Here is a 22,707-nt window from a genome sequence, read left to right as displayed (position 1 = left end):
TGCTCGGTGGGGGCTACACATTGTTCACAGACAATTTTTACACCAGCCCTGCCCTCTTTCAAGATTTATCCAAAAACTTTGGTTGTTGTGGGACCATAAGGAAAAATAGGATTGGTTTTCCACACACTCATCAGAATGACTTTCCCAAAAAGCCTGAGAGGGGAGATGTGCGGTGGATGAGGGAAGACAAACTCCTGTTTGTAAAGCGGATGGACACCCGTGAAGTGACCATGTGCTCTACCGTGCATGAAGCCTTCAGTGGACAGACTGTCAAACGAAACGTGAAGGAGGATGGTGTGTGGCGTAAAAAGTCTATTCCCGTTCCCGGCGCTGTAGCTGACTACAATCAAAGCATGGGTGGTGTGGATTTGTCTGATGCTTTGATTGGTTACTACAGTGTCCACCATAAAACCATGAAATGGTATAAGACTTTTTTTTACCATTTTATGGACATTGCAGTGGTCAACATTTTCCTTCTCCAGAAGGAGCTGTACAAGATCAGGAATGACCCCACCATGAGAAAGCCACACAGCCAAAAGACTTTCAGGGAGCACCTTGCTGCAGAAATGCTGGTGTTTGCTGAAGGCTCAGTACCACCACCACCACCCACCTGCATGCCTGTGTACTATGGGGCCAATGGTACACAGTCAAGGAGGTACTGCAGGATGTGCCAGGATGCTGGCATCCTAAGGGTGAAGACGCCTGTGTACTGCAGGAAGTGCCAGGTCCCTTTGTGCTTCACTTCCAAAAAGAACTGCTTCCAGCAGTGGCATGACAGCCCTTAGTGTATATAGTTAGTTTTAGTTAGTTATATTTGTTCAAAGTTGCTGCCAGCGTGTTTTCATATATATATATATATATATATATATTTATCCCTAGTGATTGTAGTTTTTAGCTGTGTTTTTTCCTTTGTTTTTACAGTTTGGTTTTATTATATGTTGTTCTCAAATATATCTGCTCCAGTTGGAGTCAAACTTCATTTCGATTGTATGGTTTTCTTTGACTGGGAAAATATATAGAGGTCTGGGTGAATTTTCAAAACAAGTCAAAACTGTTGAATTTGGATGGAATGAATACCTATAATGATATGTCAGTGACATAAAATTAGTTTTACAGTCTGGTACCTTAGAAAGGTCAAATGGCGCTGATTGTGCCCAAAAGTGCCCAAATGGCACCATTTAGTCCGCCTGGACCTACCTGTACTAAAACCTCTCTAAAATCACTTTATTCACTTTATTAGCATTTATTCTGGAACAGGGTACTCATCAGATGTTGTCATATGTTTCCTTAAAGGTTCTGGGCTACTATCCCATAGTTTAAAGGTGGTATTCACTCTAAATAATGTGTTTTCTCTAGGCGAAAATTGAAAATTGACATTTCTTACTAGGTTCTAGCTGAATTTACTGTGACACTGTAACATTTATATTGATCCTGACAAGTCTGCAGCCACCTCACAGGTGTTACCTTCTTTTTGAAACCAACTTTATTCATATAGCCCTTGTAGTTGTGGAGGCATACTCTATTCATTTTGGGCATGTCATTTCGGGCAGGAGGCCTGTGAAATAGGCCTAGGGCTTAAGAGGTTAAGGCTAGACTGGCTGTCATGACACCATTATGACAGTGTAATGAATACATTCTTTGACCTCAAGTAAAGTGGTAGCATTTTGATTTGTAATTAAGATATCATGAAGGATAGACTGTCTGTCATGACCCCATTATGACAGTGTAACAAATAAATTGGTATGCGCTGTGCGGAAGAAGGACTGGACCACAATGATGGCTGGCTGTTCACATTTATTTAGATCTGCATGAGCCAAAAGAAATGTCACTGAGCATCTAGTACCCCATACACGGGTCAGCATTCCCCTCCTTAGTTAGGTTAGCGCAGACCGCTAATATATAGAAATATATATTTAACAAAATAAAATGAAAATAAATAAAATAAGATACTTAATGCAATTTGCTTTATTCCCACAAACGTAAATATGACCAGCATTGATATTACATATAGAACAGATAAAACATTCATACCCGCATGAGCCAAAAGAAATGTGTCACTGAGCATCTAATACACTGTACACGGGACAGCATTCCCCTCCTGGCAAGCAAACACACGAGGAAACCCTGTAGCACTCGGACGCACGTGTTTACAATAAAACTCTTGTGTGCCTTTACAAAGTGTAGTTTGAAATGACAGTGCTGCTGCATGTTCACAGACTTAATTCTAACACCTTAGGTTGCACATTACACATTTTCATTGTCTACAAAACAAATTACATGCTCAAATATGACGAAAAAACCAACAACATCCCTCACCTCAGTTAGGTTAGTGCAGACTGAGCTTCGCGCTGCATAGACGTCGCAAAACACTTTTCTTAAAGCGACAGTACAGGTATAGTATATACATTAACATTGGATTTTTTTATTTTTGGGGGGATTTTTTACTGTTACTGGCTGGAGATCAGTAAGATTCATATTAAATTTTTCTTTTACAATTCAATAGTTAAATAAAGATGTTATAATATAAATTCATGCATCAAATCATCTCAGCACATAGGCCTGGCCTAAAGGAAAGAGCAGTTTATACGTTGACTGCTTCAATGTTGTGTTGGTTGAACATAAGGAACTTTAAAAAGAAAAATCGCACACTAAATAGCAATCGCAATATTGGTCGAAATAATCGCAATTAGATTATTTCCCCAAATGGTTCAGCCCTAACATAGCATAAACATATACTGGCTTCATGATAATCAGTATTTGGTGAAGATTTGTCATTTCACCCTGGATTCATACACCCCTCCTGAAATTCACCAACATCATGATTATAGGATGATTTCTCAGGCTTACAAAAAGTCTGAGACACAGTCTGCTGACACAACCTGGCACAAATGAAAGATGGACCTAGTCCACCTAGTCAGCTTTAAAGTTACCTTACATACAAGGACCAGGAAAGAAAGGTAGATCAAAATCTCTATATTTCCCTTAGTTTAATGTGACGCCTTGTACGTCACACAACAACAAGCAGTGATTAACTGGGTCCGAGCAAAATGAAAAGTCAAGAACACACTAATGGAAGATATATAAATATGACATATAATTATGAAGGAAAGACGTTGATGTTTGCCTTAATGCCATTCTGTGCCTCGGCTTTCAGGTGACTGGGCTGCAGAGCAATGGCCAAATGTCATGTTCAGCATAATTGTCTAATCGGGATTCGAACTCTCAAACTAAGGATCACCAGTACAAGGCATTATCCAATTGAGCCACTGACAAACCTAAAATGTAGCCTCATTCACATGGTCAAAATATCTATTGATAAGCACACAACATCAAGAAAACTCCAAGCACACATTTCACAAGAGAATTAAGGGCTTTCTTAAAAGAGTACAGATCAGAAAATGTGCACTGTTAATGGTATCCACCTAATGATAGCTGTATGGTAGTTCTACAATAACAAAATGGTCAGACAAAATGGGTTGAGACTGTGGACGTTTTTAGTGCAGAAGACCAGGGTGAAAAAGATGCATCTGATTTTAGAGATTAATATGATGAAAATAATTTGAGTCCAGGTCAATCACGTATGGAGAAATGAGGGGAGTTCATAATTTTTTTAAATAGCGCCACCTTTGGGTGCAGTACCACAATTTGGGTTTATTAGAAGTGGGGGGTATTGGTATCCACCTATTAATAGTCGTGTTTTTTTTATACTATAACAAAATGGTCATATAAGAAAAATGGGCTAACTGCTCCAACTTTATTGGCCAATATTTTTCAAACGGAACTAAGTAAAACAAATTATGTTCGATGATTTTTGTGAGGCTTGGTCTAAAGATTTTATGTGGCGATTTTGGTGAATTTTCAATTATTTTTGTAGCCTATGAATCTTTTTATCATGTATAGATTCACAGGCTACTAATTATGTAAACATTTCATGAATGCAAAAAGAGGTGCATTTTCTGTTTGTGTCAAGTTTTCATGAGAGACATATGGAAGTAAATCTGTGTCATCGGGTTTTGAAAATAAAAAGCCATTGAATTTCAAGCATTGAATATTTATGCATTGAAATAATATATCTCGATTTTTTGCCCCTGAATTTAACTCTTTACATTTTCAACAAATCATTTTAACCTTTATTTTTCAAAGTTGAAAAATTCAAAATCAAATATTCAACGTTAAAAAATTCAACTTAATTATTTTCCACCTCCCTAAATTCAACATGTGAAAGTCACCTGCGAAATTCAATGTATGAAATTCAGTCATAACAACAAAGTTGAATGTTTGATTTTGAATTTTTTAACATTGAAAAATAAAGCTGAAAATGATTTAATGAAAGTTAAATTCAGAGACAAAAAAATTAGATACGTTATTTTAATGCATAAATATTCAGTGCTTAAAATTCCATGGCTTCATTTTCAAAATCCGACGACACAGATTTACTTCCATAGAGACATCCTCTGGTAATTCCATCCTGGTTAATGTCAATTTGTCATTATAAAAACATCCCCAACAAATGTAATGTCAACTTGTCATGATCAAGATAACTTCTGGTAATGTAAATTTGATTAATGTCAACTTGTCATGACCAAGGCAACTTCAGGTTATGCCACTTTGATTAATGTAAACTTGTCATAATCAAGACAACCCAAACAATGTCAATTTGTCATAGCAACAACCAGCTGACACTTGATGACCGAAGTCATAAACGTTTATGACAAGTTCATGACAGTGTCATGTCATAGTTATGACAGTGTCATGTCATTCTTATTGAAGTAAATCAGTCTCATCAGATTTTGAAAATAAAAAAAACGTTGAATTTTAAGCACTGAATATTTAATATAAAAATATTAAATATTCAACATTAAAAAACTTTTTTCTTTTTTCAGAATCCCCAATTTCAACATGCCAAAGTCAGCTGCAAAATTCAATATATGAAATTCAGCGTTCTGCGACCCACCGTATAATCTGACCCCAGGGGGCGCTGTTGCACATATTCTGCCACATGCACGAGTTTGAAGCGTAGACAGGCATGAAGTAGTTCACGTGCGGAAACATGCACAACCTTAAAGCGTAACATTTGTATTGTCATCGATCACTCGGATTGAGGGTATTCATTTTGTGACATCGGGTGCACGTTAAGCGGCTGGAGCAAAATGGTTGATAGGCCTCTGCTGGCATAACGAGAGCGCAGAGCCAACAGTATTCCGCACCAAGTGGCTGGATACAGATATGAGTATGACAATTTAAAGGCGTGTTGCTGTCGGGCGCTTCTTTCCGAGGCATGCCGTGCTGCCTCTGGAACTACAGGCTAGTGCTATGGGGTACGAACAGTCTCATTAATAATGAATGCACAGAGAAGGATTCACAAATGCATTTTGTGATTTATTTATAAATGACTCTCTTCTCACAAATACATTTCAATGCACACACAAATGGATATCGGTAGTTATAAATGTAAAATCAATCCATAAACAAAAATAAGTTTCACAAACACATTTCTGATCCACACACAAATGCGTCTTGTTTTAAATAAATGTAATATAAATCCATAAATATATTAATTAAAACAATATTTGCTATTTTCATAAAAAATGTATTTGGATGTGTTACGTATTTTAAGTACATAAGCTGCCCCCACATAGCCACAAGGGGAGCAGGACCAACATATAAGCTGCAATAACTACTCCAGCCACAGATGGCAGCACCTTTAGACAGGTGAGGAAGCCGGAGCAAATACGTCACATAGGCCACGCCTACTTCACATAGGCCACGCCTACTTGATACAAACAGGGAGCAAGAGTCAGATGAGGTCAGAGACATATTGCAGACCCGTTGAGAGATAGCTCTGCGGTATCTCTCTCCACGCGTGTTAAATACAATAGGGGTTATGCGGAGCGCCCAGCGTTCGAACCGGAAAACAGGTGTAAACGGGTCTAATCATTTCCGCTTTTCACTTCCGTACACTGGTTGACTGCAGCGGTAGGTGATCTCCTGGTAACTTCTAAGTTTCGCTTTAGTGTATTCTATTTAGTATTTAGTTTTCTATTTCGTGTGATTAAAATTTTAATTTTGTGAAATTAAAATTTCACAAATGTTAAAATGTTAAAATACCAGAAACGGCAACATCTGAACAGCAGTTTTTGTTGTGTGCCGAGCTGTTCTGTGTCGGGGAAATTTAACTCTAGCGTAAGTTTCCACCAGTTTCGAAAGGATGAGTCAGTTAGGGCGATATGGGTTATCTCGTATGTGTCCTCAATGCATAGCAGCCCAATATCAAAAGGGTGCCCATGCACACCCTTGGAGAGTGTACTTCTATGAAGCAAAGTGGTAAAGGTAATATTCTACTATGAAAAGGTTCCAATTATAAAAGTAAAATATGTGGTATGCATAGTATAATGGTTTCAGTAACTGCTCGTGACCTCCAAATACAGTGATATTGTTACAAATCATAACCTGCTGTGCCCCAGCTAATGTTTACATGTATGACCTCAGTGACTACACCTCACCTGATTCCTCCTTCCATGCACCTGTTAAGCCTGGGTCTTGTAACAATCATGCTGTTTACAGGCCCGGGTTTTACTCCCTTATGAAGTAAAGAGTCGCCATTATATTACGCTGCACCTCTAATGCTTCTAACCTTAGATCACTATACTTTATTTTAGCAAATCACTATTTTATTGCAGCACACATAGCCTAACTATTACATACATATTATACAGTGCATTTGCCTCAACCCTTACTGCAGTTCTGGGCTTGTGCCATTGTTGTTCCATTTCTGTACAGGCATGAACAGGGGGGACAACCTGGATATTGAGCTCGGAGTAATGAGCTGTCTGAAAGAGCAGTGCAGCAGTGTGATTGCATACTGCTGTGCCAGCTTTGCATGAACACTGACTTGAGGTCATGATGACGGGATCTGAATCACGAAGCACTATCTGTATACAATACACAAAGAGACAATTGGACAGTTGGCAGAACAGATACCACTAAATTAAGACAAGGGGCTTCGTATAAGTCTACCACAATAAACATATATTGCTCAGTACTGGAATGCCTGCCACTACAGGGTGTCAATAGTTGCAAGTAGTAGCAATTGCAAAAGGGGAGGAAACCCATATATATAGCTTTCGAATGTAATGTCATGGCAAGTGTCCTAATGATGTTATCGGTATAGTGTGTGTGTGTTTAGTATACAAAAATTGTTAACCATACGAGTAGAGGTATACCAAATATGTGTCGATAGAAATATTTACTGTCAATCAACTTTGCACAAATTACCTTCTTTCACTAACAGGTAGACTATAGCCATTTATCAAGTGTCTCAGAAGAATGTGTTGTATTTGTGAATATGGTGTTTACATAGTTGAGAACATGCTGGTGGCCAAATGAAAGCAGTTGCAGTGTAAATATATTCATTCTGAGAGGCTTGATGAACGCATTCTGTACAGTCATTGAACTGAAACAGACAATTTAACAAACCCATCCCTGAACATAGCCTATGCTCAAGCTGTGTGGTTTTTCATTCTTCTGCATGGACCTGTGACAAGCTGCTCTGACAGTGACAGTACCTCTCAACCTGTCTTTGTTTGAAACTGGTGGAAAAGAAGATACAGCATCATTTCATTCATTCATTCATCACAGTTGTCTTTATACAAATCAATGTTTTAGAAATCTGAAACACCTGCCAGAACGGTAGCAGCTAGTCGACATTAAACCTAGCAGCTATCCTAGTAGAGTCTACTAGGATAGTAGTGTCTGGTCTTATGCGTCTACTAGACACATACGACCAGCGTACCACGTCGACAAAGACCAGCTTAAACACACAGGACATCGTAGTAATTATACTGTTGGTAGTATAAACCCATCACTAAAATGCAGTCTTCATCTGATTGTCTTAATTGTCTGTGAGCAAAAATACTGCTAAACTAACTGATAGCATACAAGTACACAACTAGGCTACTTACAGTTAACTAACGCTAACGAGCGCTATTAGCAAAAGCTACAAATGTAAATACCTTCATAATTATGAATAAATGAGGAGGCGTAAAACTTAAATCCCTTGTCTAACAGAGTCCCCGGGGCTCTGGACGTCCGTTTGGCAATACTGTGCACATCGCTAATAGTTGTTCGGGGTAGCTCCTGTAAACACCGGCTGTAGAAGGTCGCCATAATAAACTCAGCTTATTGAGCAGCGGACGACCGGAAGCCAAGACCACTGTTTTGTAGAACCCGGAAGAATGTTGCGCATAAGGCCTATTCCCCTCCTTTTGCTTCATAGTTACCATACCGACATACTTTAACAAATAAAGTGAGTTAAAAGCGACCCGGATTGAACTACTTTCTTCAAGAACACGACAGATGTTGTTACATTCATATGCAAACTGTTAAACTTGATTTAACAAGACGCTTTTGTTTGTGAACTTGTTAGCATTTGTGTGTGAACTGGTCTGTATTTATATGTGGATTTTTGAGACTCTCCTGATGGCTGGTGGCTGGATTCACAAATGCATTTTTTTCAACAAGGAACTATCTGTAGCCAATCAGATGCCTCCCTCGTTTTCAGCCAATCACATGACTGCAGTCCCGACCTCTGAAGAATAGGTCCAGCCTCCGAGCCTCCCCGTTCCCTCGGACAAATGTCTATGGGAAATAACGGGGCTTTTGAATGATCGTACATAACAATCTCTAGGTGGCGAAGAAGTCAAAGCTGCGTCACGTTTAGAACTACACACTTTTTCCATCTAGTTTCGACTGGGTTTGGGATTGTCGGTGCCGTTAAAGTAGTAAACGGCACCGACAATCTAAAAACCCAGCCTCGTTTTCAGCCAGTCACATGACTGCAGTGACTGGGTTTTTAGACAGAACAAGAGTCTGTCTGCTGCCGAGAATTCCAGCGGTGGCAATTTCTTCTGGACAAAATCACGAATCGGAGGATGACACGGACGTGTGTGTTGTCGATCACCCGTGTTTCGCACCCCAGGCTTTACGCCTAATCTGAACAGTTGGGTATTGGAGACATATTTCCGGACCCAGAAAGTGTACTGGAAACGCCAGCCAAAGCCCGCCGGAGGAAACAGACGTCTGAGCATAGAGTAAGTGTTTGTTTTTTTACTAACACATTGGCTACAATAGTTTTGAGTCCCGGGGAACGTGACAATGTAGCTATCTAAAAGTAGCCAATCTTATTGGCAGATCATAGGCTACGTTACGTTAGCTTGAAGTCTGTGTAATGCTGTATAGGCTACGCAAGGCATTATTTATCTTGCTTTGCTAATGTTGTTCTCTTTCTTTCTTAGACAGTATCGGCTTCCTGTGTTGTCCAGGACATCAGAGCTAATTACCCAGCACAAGATGGGCAGTACCGTGGCTACCAGGAGACAGTAGATGCTCAAGATGAGCTGTGACTATTTTGACTCTAGCAAACGCACACTACACGTTTTATTTTTGCAAATAGTTCATATTTTTTCATGAATAAAACTTCAAATTCATGTTGGTTGTTGTGATTTGTTTACTAACCCAAGTGCTGTTATACTCAAGTAGGCCTACTGTATAAGACAAACACTTACTTCAACTGGGGAGAAAAGGTTGAGTACAAATACTTGATATGCTGAGCTACTGTAATTAGCAAATTTTTTATGCTGTACAGTAATATACAAATGATGCGTTTGAAAAAACGAGGGCAGACGTCTAAACTAGTCAACGTATCACAGGGATATGTTTACACAAAGTTTGCTCGCGCTAACACTCGCGCTAGGACCATGGGTCCTTCCCCCTCCAAACAGAAGCAGGCAGGAGGTGCAGCGAGCGCAATGCACTGTGGTAGTTGGAGGATTTCTTACTTTTGAGCCAGAGAGACACTTTCTGCCTTTTCTCAGGGTAGGATGAACCGATTTCAATTTTCTTTGCACATTTATAATACATATGATTATTTACTTCAATAACCTTCAAATCTCTACCGGTGAAGTATCCCTTTAATAAATTTTGATTTGATTTGATTAGAATTTTACAGACCGATATAATGGGTAGGGCGTTTAGTAAGGTCCACCATTGTTGCTACTCTACCCATAAAAAGCTACAGTCAGTGATTAATGACGTTGATTCACCTTTGAGCATTTCCTATTATAGGCTAATGTTTAAAACGCTGTTTGTATCAAGAAAGAAAGACCCAGCGAAAAAATACCCTCTTATTCCCGCGCTCCTTGCTTGACCGCGATCTAGCATCTAGGATCGATTGCTCTTCCTTCGGTCCCCGGATGTTAACGCTGAATTTCATACATTCAATTTTGCAGGTGACTTTGGAATGTTGAATTTGGGGAATTTTAAAATATTTAAGTTGAATTTTTTGACATTGAATATTTGATTTTGAATTTTTTAACATTGACAAAATAAAGGTGAGAAATGATTTGTTGAAAATTGAAAGAGTTAAATTCAGAGGCCAAAAATCTAGATACGTTATTTCAATGCATAAATATTCAGTGCTTAAAATTCAATGGTTTTGATTTTCAAAATCCGTTGAGACAGATTTACTTCCATACACTCTTATGTAGATGTAACGGGTGTTGAACTGCGTTGTGTTCTGGCGAATGCGTTGGAAGGGTGGAAGGACGGCTGGACAACAATGGAGGGTTTCTCATTTATTGGAATCTGGATGAGCCAAAGAAAATCATGTCACCGCATGTAAACCGCATGTAAACCGTCATAGCCAGGACCACATTCCCACCTCCACTCAGATAGCCAACCGCATTCTGACAATATATAATAACATAAAAATAAACAAGATAGCATAATGAATGCGATTTGACTGCACTCCAACAAACATAAACATAACCAGCATAGATAATATACATAACACAGATAAAACATTCATACCTGGATGAGCCAAAGAAAATCATGTCACCGCATGTAAACCGTCATAGCCAGGACCACATACTCGCCTAGCAAACAAACAAACGGATACTCTGACGAACATATATACAATAAACTCTCAAAAGTTACATTTGCAAAGCGTTAGCTGTTATAACGGTGCTGTAGCATGTTCATATATAACATTCACATTATCTACAAAACGATTTATATGCTTAAAATGTGACGACAAATACATCAACATACCTCCACTCAGATAGCCAACCGCATTCTGAGCTTGGCGCTGCATATACGTCACTAAAACACGAACTTTTCTTAAAGCGACAGTACAGGTATTGAAAACACATTGACATAGGGGTTGGAACAGGTTACAAAAGGGACCTTGAACATAGCTTAAACACATATTTACTTCTTACTAATCAGAATTTGGTGACATTTCAACATAACTAAAACATGTTTCACCCTGGTTACATAGACACCTTCAAATAAAGTGTTACCAGATGTTTTTACCAAATTGCAAGAAGTATTTCTAAAAATATTGTGCTAAAAAAAGATGACAATGATCCTATAATGGAGTTTAAAGCTGCCAATCTGGGAAGAGATATTCTGATTGGTCTCCTCCTACAGAGACAGGCACAGTCAACTAGAAGCTGATAGTCTCACAGAGCATTCCCCTCACTAATAGCTGAAGCAAATTACTCTCAAATGATAGCTCTTAAATCCTACAGCCCCTTTAACTAGTGTTTATTTGAAGACGATAGGATGAGATCCACCATGACTCATCAATGGAGTCCATCTGTGTGTGTGTGTGTGTGTGTGTGTGTGTATGTGTGAGAGCAGGAGCGGGACATGGACCGTAAGCGGGTGGAGGAGCTGCTGGAAGAGAACCTGGTTCTGGAGATGGCCCAGAAGCAGAGCATGGATGAGTCCCTGCACCTGGGCTGGGAGCTGGAGCAGTTGTCCAAGACCCCAGACCCCATGGAGGGTGAGGCTCACACACATGTTTAATGATCTAGACCTGATGGATTAATACCACTCCCGAAGTACAACAGACCCATGAAATTTGCCTTTCATTCCTCGTTTTAAATCATTTTGTATATTTTATCTGGAGTAGAAGCACACACCATGATTAAGTCCATTATTTTCATTTCATTTCAAATTCATGGGATTATTCACTAATTAGACGTGAAAATAATGCAACATTTCTGTGTCTGGGTGTGTTACGAAAGATGACAGTCAATTATACTCTCCTACTGTACCTCTTACCATTTATTTTCGTTCTCATTCTTTTCTTTTTTCTCCTGATACAATATTTGTAGTAATTTTGACAATGATCACGTTGTTTTAGTGTTGTTTGTTAACATTTGCATTGTTTAAGGATATATAATGTCAAATGACTCCCTGTTTGGCACTCCAGCTCCTCAGAAGTCTCTGGGCGAGGAGGTGAACGAGCAGACCTCCAGCCGGCTGCTAAAGCTTGAGAAGGACAACCAGAGCCTGCAGAAGACGGTGGAGGAGCTGAGAGGAGCAGCGGGCCTGGAGGCCTCGGGCCGGCTGCTCAGAGCCACCCAGGAGAAGGACTCGATGGCTCACAAGGTATCAAACCCACGGGCAGCAAACCCCCTTTAGAGGATGATGCTTTTTACAATGGGTTTTCTGGCGAAAAATGCCCTATATTTAGTTTTAGTTTGTTATCGTAATTGAGGTCAATGATCCATCATACTCTTTGATATCGCCTTGATATCGTCAATATCTATGGAAGCATATACACACGTGGACAAAATTGTTGGTACCCCTCTGTTAATGAAAGAAAAACCCACAATGGTCACTGTAATAACTTGAAACTGACAAAAGTAATAATAAATAAAAATTTACTGAAAATTAACCAATGAAAATCAGACATTGCTTTTGAATTGTGGTTCAACAGAATCATTTTAAAAAACAAACTAATTAAACAGGCCTGGACAAAAATGATGGTACCCTTAACTTAATATTTTGTTGCACAACCTTTTGAGGAAATCACTGCAATCAAACGATTTTTGTAACTGTCAATGAGACTTTTGCACCTGTCAACAGGTATTTTGGCCCACTCTTCATTAGCAAACTGCTCCAGTTGTCTCAGGTTTGAAGGGTGCCTTCTCCAGATGGCATGTTTCAGCTCCTTCCACAGATGTTCAATAGGATTTAGATCAGGGCTCATAGACGGCCACTTCAGAATAGTCCAATGTCTTGCTCTTAGCCATTCTTGGGTGTTTTTAGCTGTGTGTTTTGGGTCATTATCTTGTTGGAGGACCCATGACCTGCGACTGAGACCAAGCTTTCTGACACTAGGCAGCACATTTCTCTCCAGAATGCCTTGATAGTCTTGAGATTTCATTGTACCCTGCACAGATTCAAGACACCCTGTGCCAGATGCAGCAAAGCAGCCCCAGAACATAACTGAGCCTCCTCCATGTTTCACAGTAGGGACAGTGTTCTTTACTTGGTATGCTTCATTTTTGCGTCTGTGAACATAGAGCTGATGTGCCTTGCCAAAAAGCTCCAGTTTTGTCTCATCTGTCCATAGGACATTCTCCCAGAAGCTTTGTGGCTTGTCAATATGCATTTTGGCAAATTCCAGTCTCGCTTTTTTATGATTTGCTTTCAACAGTGGTGTCCTCCGTGGTCGTCTCCCATGAAGTCCACTTTGGCTCAAACAATGACGGATGGTGCGATCTGACACTGATGTACCTTGACCTTGGAGTTCACCTTTAATTTGTTTGGAGGTTGTTCTGGGCTCTTTGGTTACCATTCTTATTATCCGTCCCTTCATTTTGTCATCAATTTTCCTCCTGCGGCCACGTCCAGGGAGGTTGGCTACAGTCCCATGGACCTTAAACTTTTGAATAATATGTGCAACTGTAGTCACAGGTGTGCCGTCCTCGGTATGTCTGTTAATACCCTGACGGCCAACTAAACTCTTTCCCAAAACACCAAGACTCTGCAGACGTATATCTCACTTCCAAAGGTTTATTGGACGCACATGGGAAAAGGTGAAACTGCAACACACAAATAAAGGGCAGAGAAATCAGAAGTGTCTTACAATGAAAACTATACAAACTTGACAAAATAGTGATTACTACCTTAAAATTAAATCAAAATACGTACCAACGATGCTATGTAAAGCACAAGATTTTGGCGGATGTAATTAAATTGTCCTGGATTTACATTTTTCAACGGAACACTGAACCAGCTAGACGCAAAATGAATTTACTTCCTAGAGTCACGCGATAGGCCGATTGGAACCGCGTGTCTTAAAGGGAACGCGTCCTGAATAGAAACGCATACCTGCAACATGGAACTTGTACGCGTAACAAAACAGCAGGAACATCAAGCTGCTTGGAGATGGTCTTATAGCCTTTACCTTTTACATGCTTGTCTATAATTTTCTTTCTAATCTCCTGAGACAACTCTCTCCTTCGCTTCCTGTGGTCCATGTTCAGTGTGGTCAGTGTTGGGAAAGTTCACTTTCTTCGTGAACTAGTTCCAAGTTCAGTTCACAAATTTTAAAATGAACTAGTTCAGTTAAACGTTCATAATTCAAAATTTTGAACTAAGTTCACAGTTCCAAAAAATGAACTAGTTCATAGTTCTTTTTTTCAATATGTTGCTGTGAGCTTTTCGTTTTTTCCGGTATTTTGAACATTGAGCCCCCTTTGTGGTTTGTCTAGGATGATATAGAGTGGTTGAATCAAGTATCGTAGCGAAATACAGTTTCTATCGTGTTTTATTGCACATTTAGCGCATTTTGTAAATCCCATTGATTTCTGTTGGAAGACTCATTGCTCGTTGGTGGAAACGGAAAGGGGGGGGGTTCACGTTTGATTGTAGTCTTTTCGCTCGGTTCTAGCCCTACTGATGAGACGGAGAACCGAGCGAAAAGGCTACAACCAAACGTGAACAGCCCCCCTTTCCGTTTCCGGCCAACAAGCAATGATTCTAGGAGGTATTCTACTCCGCTGAGCTATGAGCCAGAGAGCTAACGTTATGGATTGTACATATTTATAATTCGAAATTCGTCTGAGCCTTTATACCACAAATACTTTAGGGTCTATAGCATATAACCGCTTTGTCTGATTACAGTTTAATTCATTTTCCACAATTTAACAGCTCTCGTTTTGAAGAATAATCACCGCGCCATTCGTTTCAATGGGAATCGCGCTGGTCTATACTTTCAAAATAAAGTGTACATATTTATAATTTGAAATTCGTCCCAGCCTTTATATGACAGATACTATAGGGTCTGTAGCATATAACCACCTTTTCTGATAACAGTTTAATGTAACAGTAAGCTGGCAACACCTCAACTGCAAATGAACCACACAGAGATTACCATGGCAACCGGTCAAACAACACGGCGATCTGCTCGCGCATCCGCCGTGTTGATAAACAAATAACCCCCCCATTGAACGAAGTTAAACCGAGTGAGCGTGCCGTTCACTGACACCAGAATGAACGAGTTCACAGTAACGTTTATCAGGCAGTAATACAGTACGTTCAGTTCACGTTTGCCCAAAATATGAACGAGTTCATGAACTTTCGTTCAGTGAACGCGTTCAGGCACAACACTGAGTGTGGTACACACCATGTCACCAAACAGCACAGTGACTACTTTTCACCCTTTTAATAGGCAGACTGACTGATTACAAGTTTGAAGACACCTGTGATGCTAATTAGAGGACACACCTTAGTTTAACATTTCCCTATGGTCAAATTATTTTCAATCTTTTCTAGGGGTACCATCATTTTTGTCCAGGCCTGTTTCATTAGTTTGTTTTTTAAAATGATTCTGTTGAACCACAATTCAAAATCAATGTCTGATTTTCATTGGTTAATTTTCAGTAAATTTTATTAATTATTACTTTGGTCAGTTTCAAGTTATTTCAGTGACCATTGTGGGTTTTTCTTTCATTAACAGAGGGGTACCAACAATTTTGTCCACGTGTGTATGTAGCAAAATCCATATGGCAATGCAATTTGCAATTCAATAAGTCATTACATTATGCAACGGACAATTCATTATGCAATTTAATGATGTAATTTGAAAATACGTTATTCAAAGTGTATTTTAATATGCAAAGTGATAATGACATCGTTAATTAAATTTGAAAAAATAAAAAAATGTTAAAAAAATTAAAAGTAGAATAACATTTTGGGTGCCTTTATTTAAATGGAAAAGCTATAGGGCCCCCGTGATTTCAATGCACTTTGCCACGTTCTTTGTGTTGCAAAATTCGAATGACATTTCAAGCCGCAAAACTTTTTTTTAAAGCGTATCAGTGAATCGCGTCTGGGTGGGAACTACGTCACTTCCTCGTCAGCCCAACCAGGATAGGCCGGTTTATACTCCTCCGTCAAGTGCTGTACGTAGACACGAAGAGCCGTCTCCATCGCCTGTCGGAGACCCTCTTCGTAGCTTACGTGCACATCCAAAAAATTGTAACTCTCCGTCGACGCAACGGAGACGGACGAAGACGGCAAGGGCTGTGATTGGTCCTCCAACAAAATCATTTACGGAATTAATTTGCACCTTATTTACTTTGCACCTTGTTTACTTTACACATCAAGGACCAATAAAAAAATATATATATTTGAAAAGCTTTTGAAGTTTATTTACAACACAATTTACATGGTTAGTAGTTATCATATAAGATCGATTGGGCAGCGAATTGCCCCCCTCGTGGGGTCTCCATAGTTACGGAGTAGGATTACGGAGTCGGAGTAGTATACTCCTGTCGTCTATCTGATCTCCCAGAGCACGCACTCAATCAACTGCATCTGTGTCTTCAACATGATTGTTTTCCACATCATCTGCCATACATCGGCGCATAGCTACAATCTCCTACATTGCTGACACATGGAACATAAACAAGGAATTTACAAGGAAGCCCTCTCGCCCAGACGTGATTCGCTGATACGCTTAAAATCTTTTGCCATACGCTTTGCGGATTGAAATGTCATTTGAATTTTGCAACACACGGAGCGTGGTGCTAAAGCTTTTCCATTTGAATAAATGCACTCAAAAAATGTGACAAATTGTTAATTCTATTTTATTGTTGTTCAAATTTCATTGAGGATTTCATTGTCACTTTGCATATTAAAATAGACTTTGAATAACGTTTTTCAAATGACATTATTAAATTGCATAATGAATTGTCAATTGCATAATGTATTGACAGATTGAAATGCAAATTGCATTGCCTTTTGATTTTTGCTGCATGTATGCTTCCATAAATATCATTAACCTTCACTTCATGTTTTCAGAATAGTTTTTGACCTCTTTTTGACCCCTGGTCCCATTTTTCAGTCCAGAACTTTTTGGGACCCCATCTTCTTACATTTTGTTGTGCATTTGCTTCCCCACACATAATTGAACCCACTCAAAATCTGTCCATAATGTCATCGCATCCCAGTGAAGTATGAGGTAGTGGTTAGCTTATGGCTACAAACTAATTAGTAGTTGATATCTATATTCACTTTTGGTATATAACGGCCATTTAAACTTAACTGTACAAAATGTATCATTCTTCCACAACCTCATATGCATATCAGGTGACCCCAAGGTTGGGGACCGCAGCTCTAGTGGACTGAGTTGTAGCGACATTCATAGCTTTACCAGAGTGGGGGGGCAAATATTTACCAGATAAAGTAAAGAAAAACATCCTGTACATGTCTCCTGCCTCCTTCCTTCCTATATCCTGTAGATGTCTCCTGCCTCCTTCCCTCCTTCATCCTATAGATGTCTCCTTCCCTACTTCCTACTACATCTTTTACCACTGCCTGGCATCCTGATAATTTCACACAGGGAATAAAAGCAGGGAGGAGGGGAGGAGAAGATGGGGAGGAAGGAGGGATGAAAGCATAGCAGTAAATCCCAGCAGGCTCATTTGCATCTCCTTTGCCTTCCTCTGACATCCAAACGGCCCTCTCTGTAGTGAGAGCTGATCCTTTTTGAGCACCTTGAGAACACAACACAGCATGGAAATGGGTTCCTCTGGCACAAAAAAGCCAGTAGCGCCGAGAACGTTTATTGGCCTGTGGCATGTGCTACCGCGACCACTGACGCCGTTCAGGAGCGGTAACTGCCGTTCAGGTGGAATGGCATATGCCGTTCAGGAACAGTAACTGCCGTTCAGGTGGAACGGCATATGTCGTTCAGGAACGGTAACTGACGTTCCCAACAATGGTATATGACACCAGCAAGCCCCGCCTCCTCCGTATAATTTCAAGACAAGTATTGCCGTAAATGTAAAGCTATATATATTTGGTCTTTATTGACACTATATCACAACATAACGCCGTAAATAAAGGGATTTATATGTTTCTCTTGTCCGTTCTGTTGTTAGGATATGTGCGATCTGTTTGTTGCTTTTGAAATGACAGATGCTTTTGAAAACAGCCAGACTTGCTCCGGTGACGGTAGTGCTCAGTGCGTTTACATGCAGAGTCATTATCGGATAAATAAACGAATAAGACCTGGAGAGGACTTATAAAATTCTACTTCGGACAGAAATCGGTACATGAACGGACAAGCAAAATCGGATAAGAACATCTAGATAAACCCGCATTGTATCAGATATCAGATTTCGCGTTCTGTGCATGATCGAGATCTTGCGGCCGGCGGAAATGAGCCGGAAATAGAAGAAGACGGTAGTCGTGTTGTTGTCGCTATAGACATATAAACAATTCTTATTTCTTAATAAATATAAATATATAATTAATTCTATATATGTTTACGGTTGTCGCCGTCGGAAAACGAGAAACGACGATTAATTTAAAAAGGTGACGCAGAAGCCGGTGTCATGCCATTACCCCTTATAAGTGTATCATCACCAACATGCATTCAGTACACTACGCTTCATTTTACCCAAGGCTGAATTAAAATTGCATGTTTTCTTAAACGTTGGTCATCAACAAGGTTGTAAAGTAGTAACTTCGGGCACATCTGTCAAAATAAAAGTTTTTTCTTCTGACGAATATACAATCTTTATTCATTCATTGGGCCGCGACCAAACTGACGGGGATATCTCTGATATTATGATTCTTAAAGACTGCGTCGGGGTTCTCCGACTCTCTGGTACTTCCACAACAAATACTCGTAGTGGGGGTTATCTCGGCCATGGTGAAAGAACTTTGGCTTTGACTCTGAAGTCCAGATTGAAACGCGACATGGAGGGGAAAGGGATTGTTGTCATATGCGGGACAGCTGTCAGTTAACTTCGGGTCCATGCGGACTCCTCCAGTGGCGGAGCAGCGGAAGGAGTCCAGCCGGAGGAGTCTAAATACGACTGAGAGGTCGGAACAATGGACTGTCGGAGAAATGACATGGACCCGAAGTAAACTGACAGCTTTCTACTGAAAACATCTTTCTCGAATTCTGCCTGAGTTTGTTGTTGCTGGTTACCTAAAGAGGTCAGCCGGTGGCTCTACTACCACTTGTTGAAAGGGCCACAGCGCCACCTAGCGTAACGGAGTCAGCTATGCTCCGGCCATTATTCGATTCTCTTGAAGGCCATGTACGTTCGGAAAAGTGACCGGTATAAGGCTTAATCCGATCTAGCTGTCCCATGTAAACGCACTGACTGTTTCCTTCAAAGCACCTGGAGAGCTGTAACTGAATTCCAGGGAAAATGTGGAGTGAAAATAAATTGTGAAATAGTTTGACATTCCGGATTTAGGTTATATACAGTGGGGCAAAAAAGTATTTAGTCAGCCACCAATTGTGCAAGTTCTCCCACTTAAAAAGATGAGAGAGGCCTGTAATTTTCATCATAGGTATACCTCAGCTATGAGAGACAAAATGAAAAAAAAAAAATCTAGAAAATCACATTGTCTGATTTTTAAAGAATTTATTTGCAAATTATGGTGGAAAATAAGTATTTGGTCAATAACAAAAGGTCATCTCAATACTTTGTTACATGCTCTTTGTTGGCAATGACAGAGGTCAAACGTTTTCTGTAAGTCTTTACAAGGTTTTCACACACTGCTGCTGGTATTTTGGCCCATTCCTCCATGCAGATCTCCTCTAGAGCAGTGATGTTTTTGGGCCACACGGACTTTCAACTCCCTCCAAAGATTTTCTATGGGGTTGAGATCTGGAGACTGGCTAGGCCACTCCAGGACCTTGAAATGCTTCTTACGAAGCCACTCCTTCGTTGCCCGGGCGGTGTGTTTGGGGTCATTGTCATGCTGAAAGACCCAGCCACGTTTCATCTTCAGTGCCCTTGCTGATGGAAGGAGGTTTTCACTCAAAATCTCACGATACATGGCCCCATTCATTCTTTCCATCATACGGATCAGACGTCCTGGTCCCTTGGCAGAAAAACAGCCCCAAAGCATGACGTTTCCACCCCCATGCTTCACTGTAGGTATGGTGTTCTTTGGATGCAACTCAGCATTCTTTCTCCTCCAAACACGACGAGTTGAGTTTTTACCAAAAAGTTCTAGTTTGGTTTCATCTGACCATATGACATTCTCCCAATCCTGTTCTGGATCATCCAAATGGTCTCTAGCAAACTTCAAATGGGCCCGGACATGCACTGGCTTTTGCAGGGGAACACGTCTGGCACTGCAGGATTTGAGTCCCTGACGGCGTAGTGTGTTAGTGATGGTAGCCTTTGTTACTTTGGTCCCAGCTCTCTGGAGGTCATTCACTAGGTCCCCCCGTGTGGTTCTGGGATTTTTGTTCACCGTTCTTGTGATCATTTTGACCCCACAGGGTGAGATCTTGCGTGGAGCCCCAGATCAAGGGAGATTATCAGTGGTCTTGTATGTATTCCATTTCCTAATAATTGCTCCCACAGTTGATTTCTTCACACCAAGCTGCTTACCTATTGCAGATTCAGACTTCCCAGCCTGGTGCAGGTCTACAATTGTGTTTCTGGTGTCCTTTGACAGCTCTTTGGTCTTGGCCATAGTGGAGTTTGGAGTGTGACTGTTTGAGGTTGTGGACAGGTGTCTTTTATACTGATAAGGAGTTCAAACAGGTGCCATTAATACAGGTAACGAGTGGAGGACAGAGGAGCCTCTTAAAGAAGAAGTTACAGGTCTGTTACAGCCATAAATCTTGCTGGTTTGTAGGTGACCAAATACTTATTTTCCACCATAATTTGCAAATAAATTCTTAAAAAATCAGACAATGTAATTTTCTGGATTTTTTTTTTTTCATTTTGTCTCTCATAGCTGAGGTTTACCTATGATGAAAATTACAGGCCTCTCTCGTCTTTTTAAGTGGGAGAACTTGCACAATTGGTGGCTGACTAAATACTTTTTTGCCCCACTGTACAACGGTACGGTACCATACAAGCTTTTTCCCAGTAAATTAGGTCTGGAGTTGAACTGGAACCTTTTAGATCTAATAATATGAAAGACATCTGTAATAGTTCTGTCATGAGCTCCTTCAGACCAGACAATGTCATACAATGTGTGTGTGTGTGTGTGTGTGTGTGTGTGTGTGTGTGTGTGTGTGTGTGTGTGTGTGTGTGTGTGTGTGTGTGTGTGTGTGTGTGTGTGTGTGTGTGTGTGTGTGTGTGTGTGCAGCTGGAGCAGCTGAAGAGTGAGTTGGCTGCAGACAGAGAGACCCTCCTCAGCTCGGAGTCCCTCAGCACCGACCTGATGAAGGAGAAGGCTCTCCTGGAGAAGACCCTAGAGACCCTCCGAGAGAACTCAGAAACACAGGTAAGAAACACACTCATTCAAATATATGCAGGACACACAAACATGCTCACATGCACACCTGCTCACAAACAGCCACATGGTCGCTCCCACACTCACACACCCATGCACATACGCATAAACACAAACACACCGATATTTTGATTCAAATTATAATGCATACATACAACATGTCACTTATTTTAAGTATTCCAATCAATTAATGCATCAATAAGTCTTTTTAGTGCATTATGTTCCTGTAAAGCTTTTTGTTGGACACAATGTAGAGGGTCAGAAGGTACCGTAACTGTAGCATGAAGCATACAGTGCCCAATCACAGTGTTGACCGTCCCCAGCTGAAGGGCATGGAGCAGGAGAACCAGCACCTGGGCCAGACGCTGAGTGCCCTGCGGCAGCGCTGCCAGGTTGGGGCCGAGGCCCGCGCAAAAGACGTGGAGACAGAGAACCGGATGCTCCACGAGTCCATCTGTGAGACCAGCGCCAAGCTCAACAAGATCGAGTCTGAGAGGAAGCAGCTGCGTGAGTCACCTGTTGGTCCACATGTTCACAGCCAAGTTAACACAGCAGTTTTTAGCAGGTAGTTTGGAACATAATCTGTTCCTGTGGATGTGTGCTTACTGGAGTTAACATCCAAACTAAACCAATACGTTGTGCCATTGATGAAAACCAAAATGTGTGGTTGAACTTGCAGGGAAAGAGCTGGAGTTGGTGAAGGAGAAAGGGGAGAGGGTGGAGGAGTTGGAGTTTCAGCTGCACAAGCTGGAGAGGGCAAATGAGAGCCTGCAGAAGAAAGTGGCCGGTCTGAGCAACACCTGTGAAAAGGTTTGGTTTCTCTCGTCACTCCATTATACCTTTTTAGTAACTACATCTGTCAATCTATTGGTTGGTCGAATAATTGATTTTAGGACATTTGATGATGGCAATGCATGTGGTTCAAAGGTGCATAATCATGGGAAGCCACATTGTATTTACTGGAGAAAGGTAGTTGCCTCTGGGTGCACTGATATTGTATACAAAAATTATGCTTACAGCTTAACTAGCAATAAGGTAAAGAAGGTTATCTTATTTGAAGCACCGTTAAAAAAAAAATCATCTTTAATATATTTTGAACGAAGGAGACTGCAACTTTCGGTT

General features: G+C 40.5%; 1 protein-coding gene across 4 annotated transcripts in view; it reads left to right on the top strand.

Moving 5' to 3' along the window:
• Positions 1–22,707, top strand: part of ccdc88ab (coiled-coil domain containing 88Ab) — a 127,003-nt gene that overhangs the window by 63,026 nt on the left and 41,270 nt on the right. For all 4 annotated transcript variants that reach the window (XM_079730193.1, XM_079730192.1, XM_079730191.1 and 1 more), the window contains exons 12-16: positions 11,701–11,845; positions 12,278–12,456; positions 21,439–21,576; positions 21,909–22,092; positions 22,265–22,395. In XM_079730193.1, the coding sequence (XP_079586319.1) occupies positions 11,701–11,845; positions 12,278–12,456; positions 21,439–21,576; positions 21,909–22,092; positions 22,265–22,395 (777 nt within the window). The remainder of the gene's footprint in view (positions 1–11,700; positions 11,846–12,277; positions 12,457–21,438; positions 21,577–21,908; positions 22,093–22,264; positions 22,396–22,707) is intronic.

Source organism: Pollachius pollachius (genome assembly GCF_949987615.1).
Source record: "Pollachius pollachius genome assembly, chromosome: 2".
Classification (NCBI taxonomy): domain Eukaryota; kingdom Metazoa; phylum Chordata; class Actinopteri; order Gadiformes; family Gadidae; genus Pollachius; species Pollachius pollachius.
The sequence above is the reverse complement of the archived record's forward strand: the minus strand, read 5'-3'. Positions and strand labels throughout refer to the sequence as shown.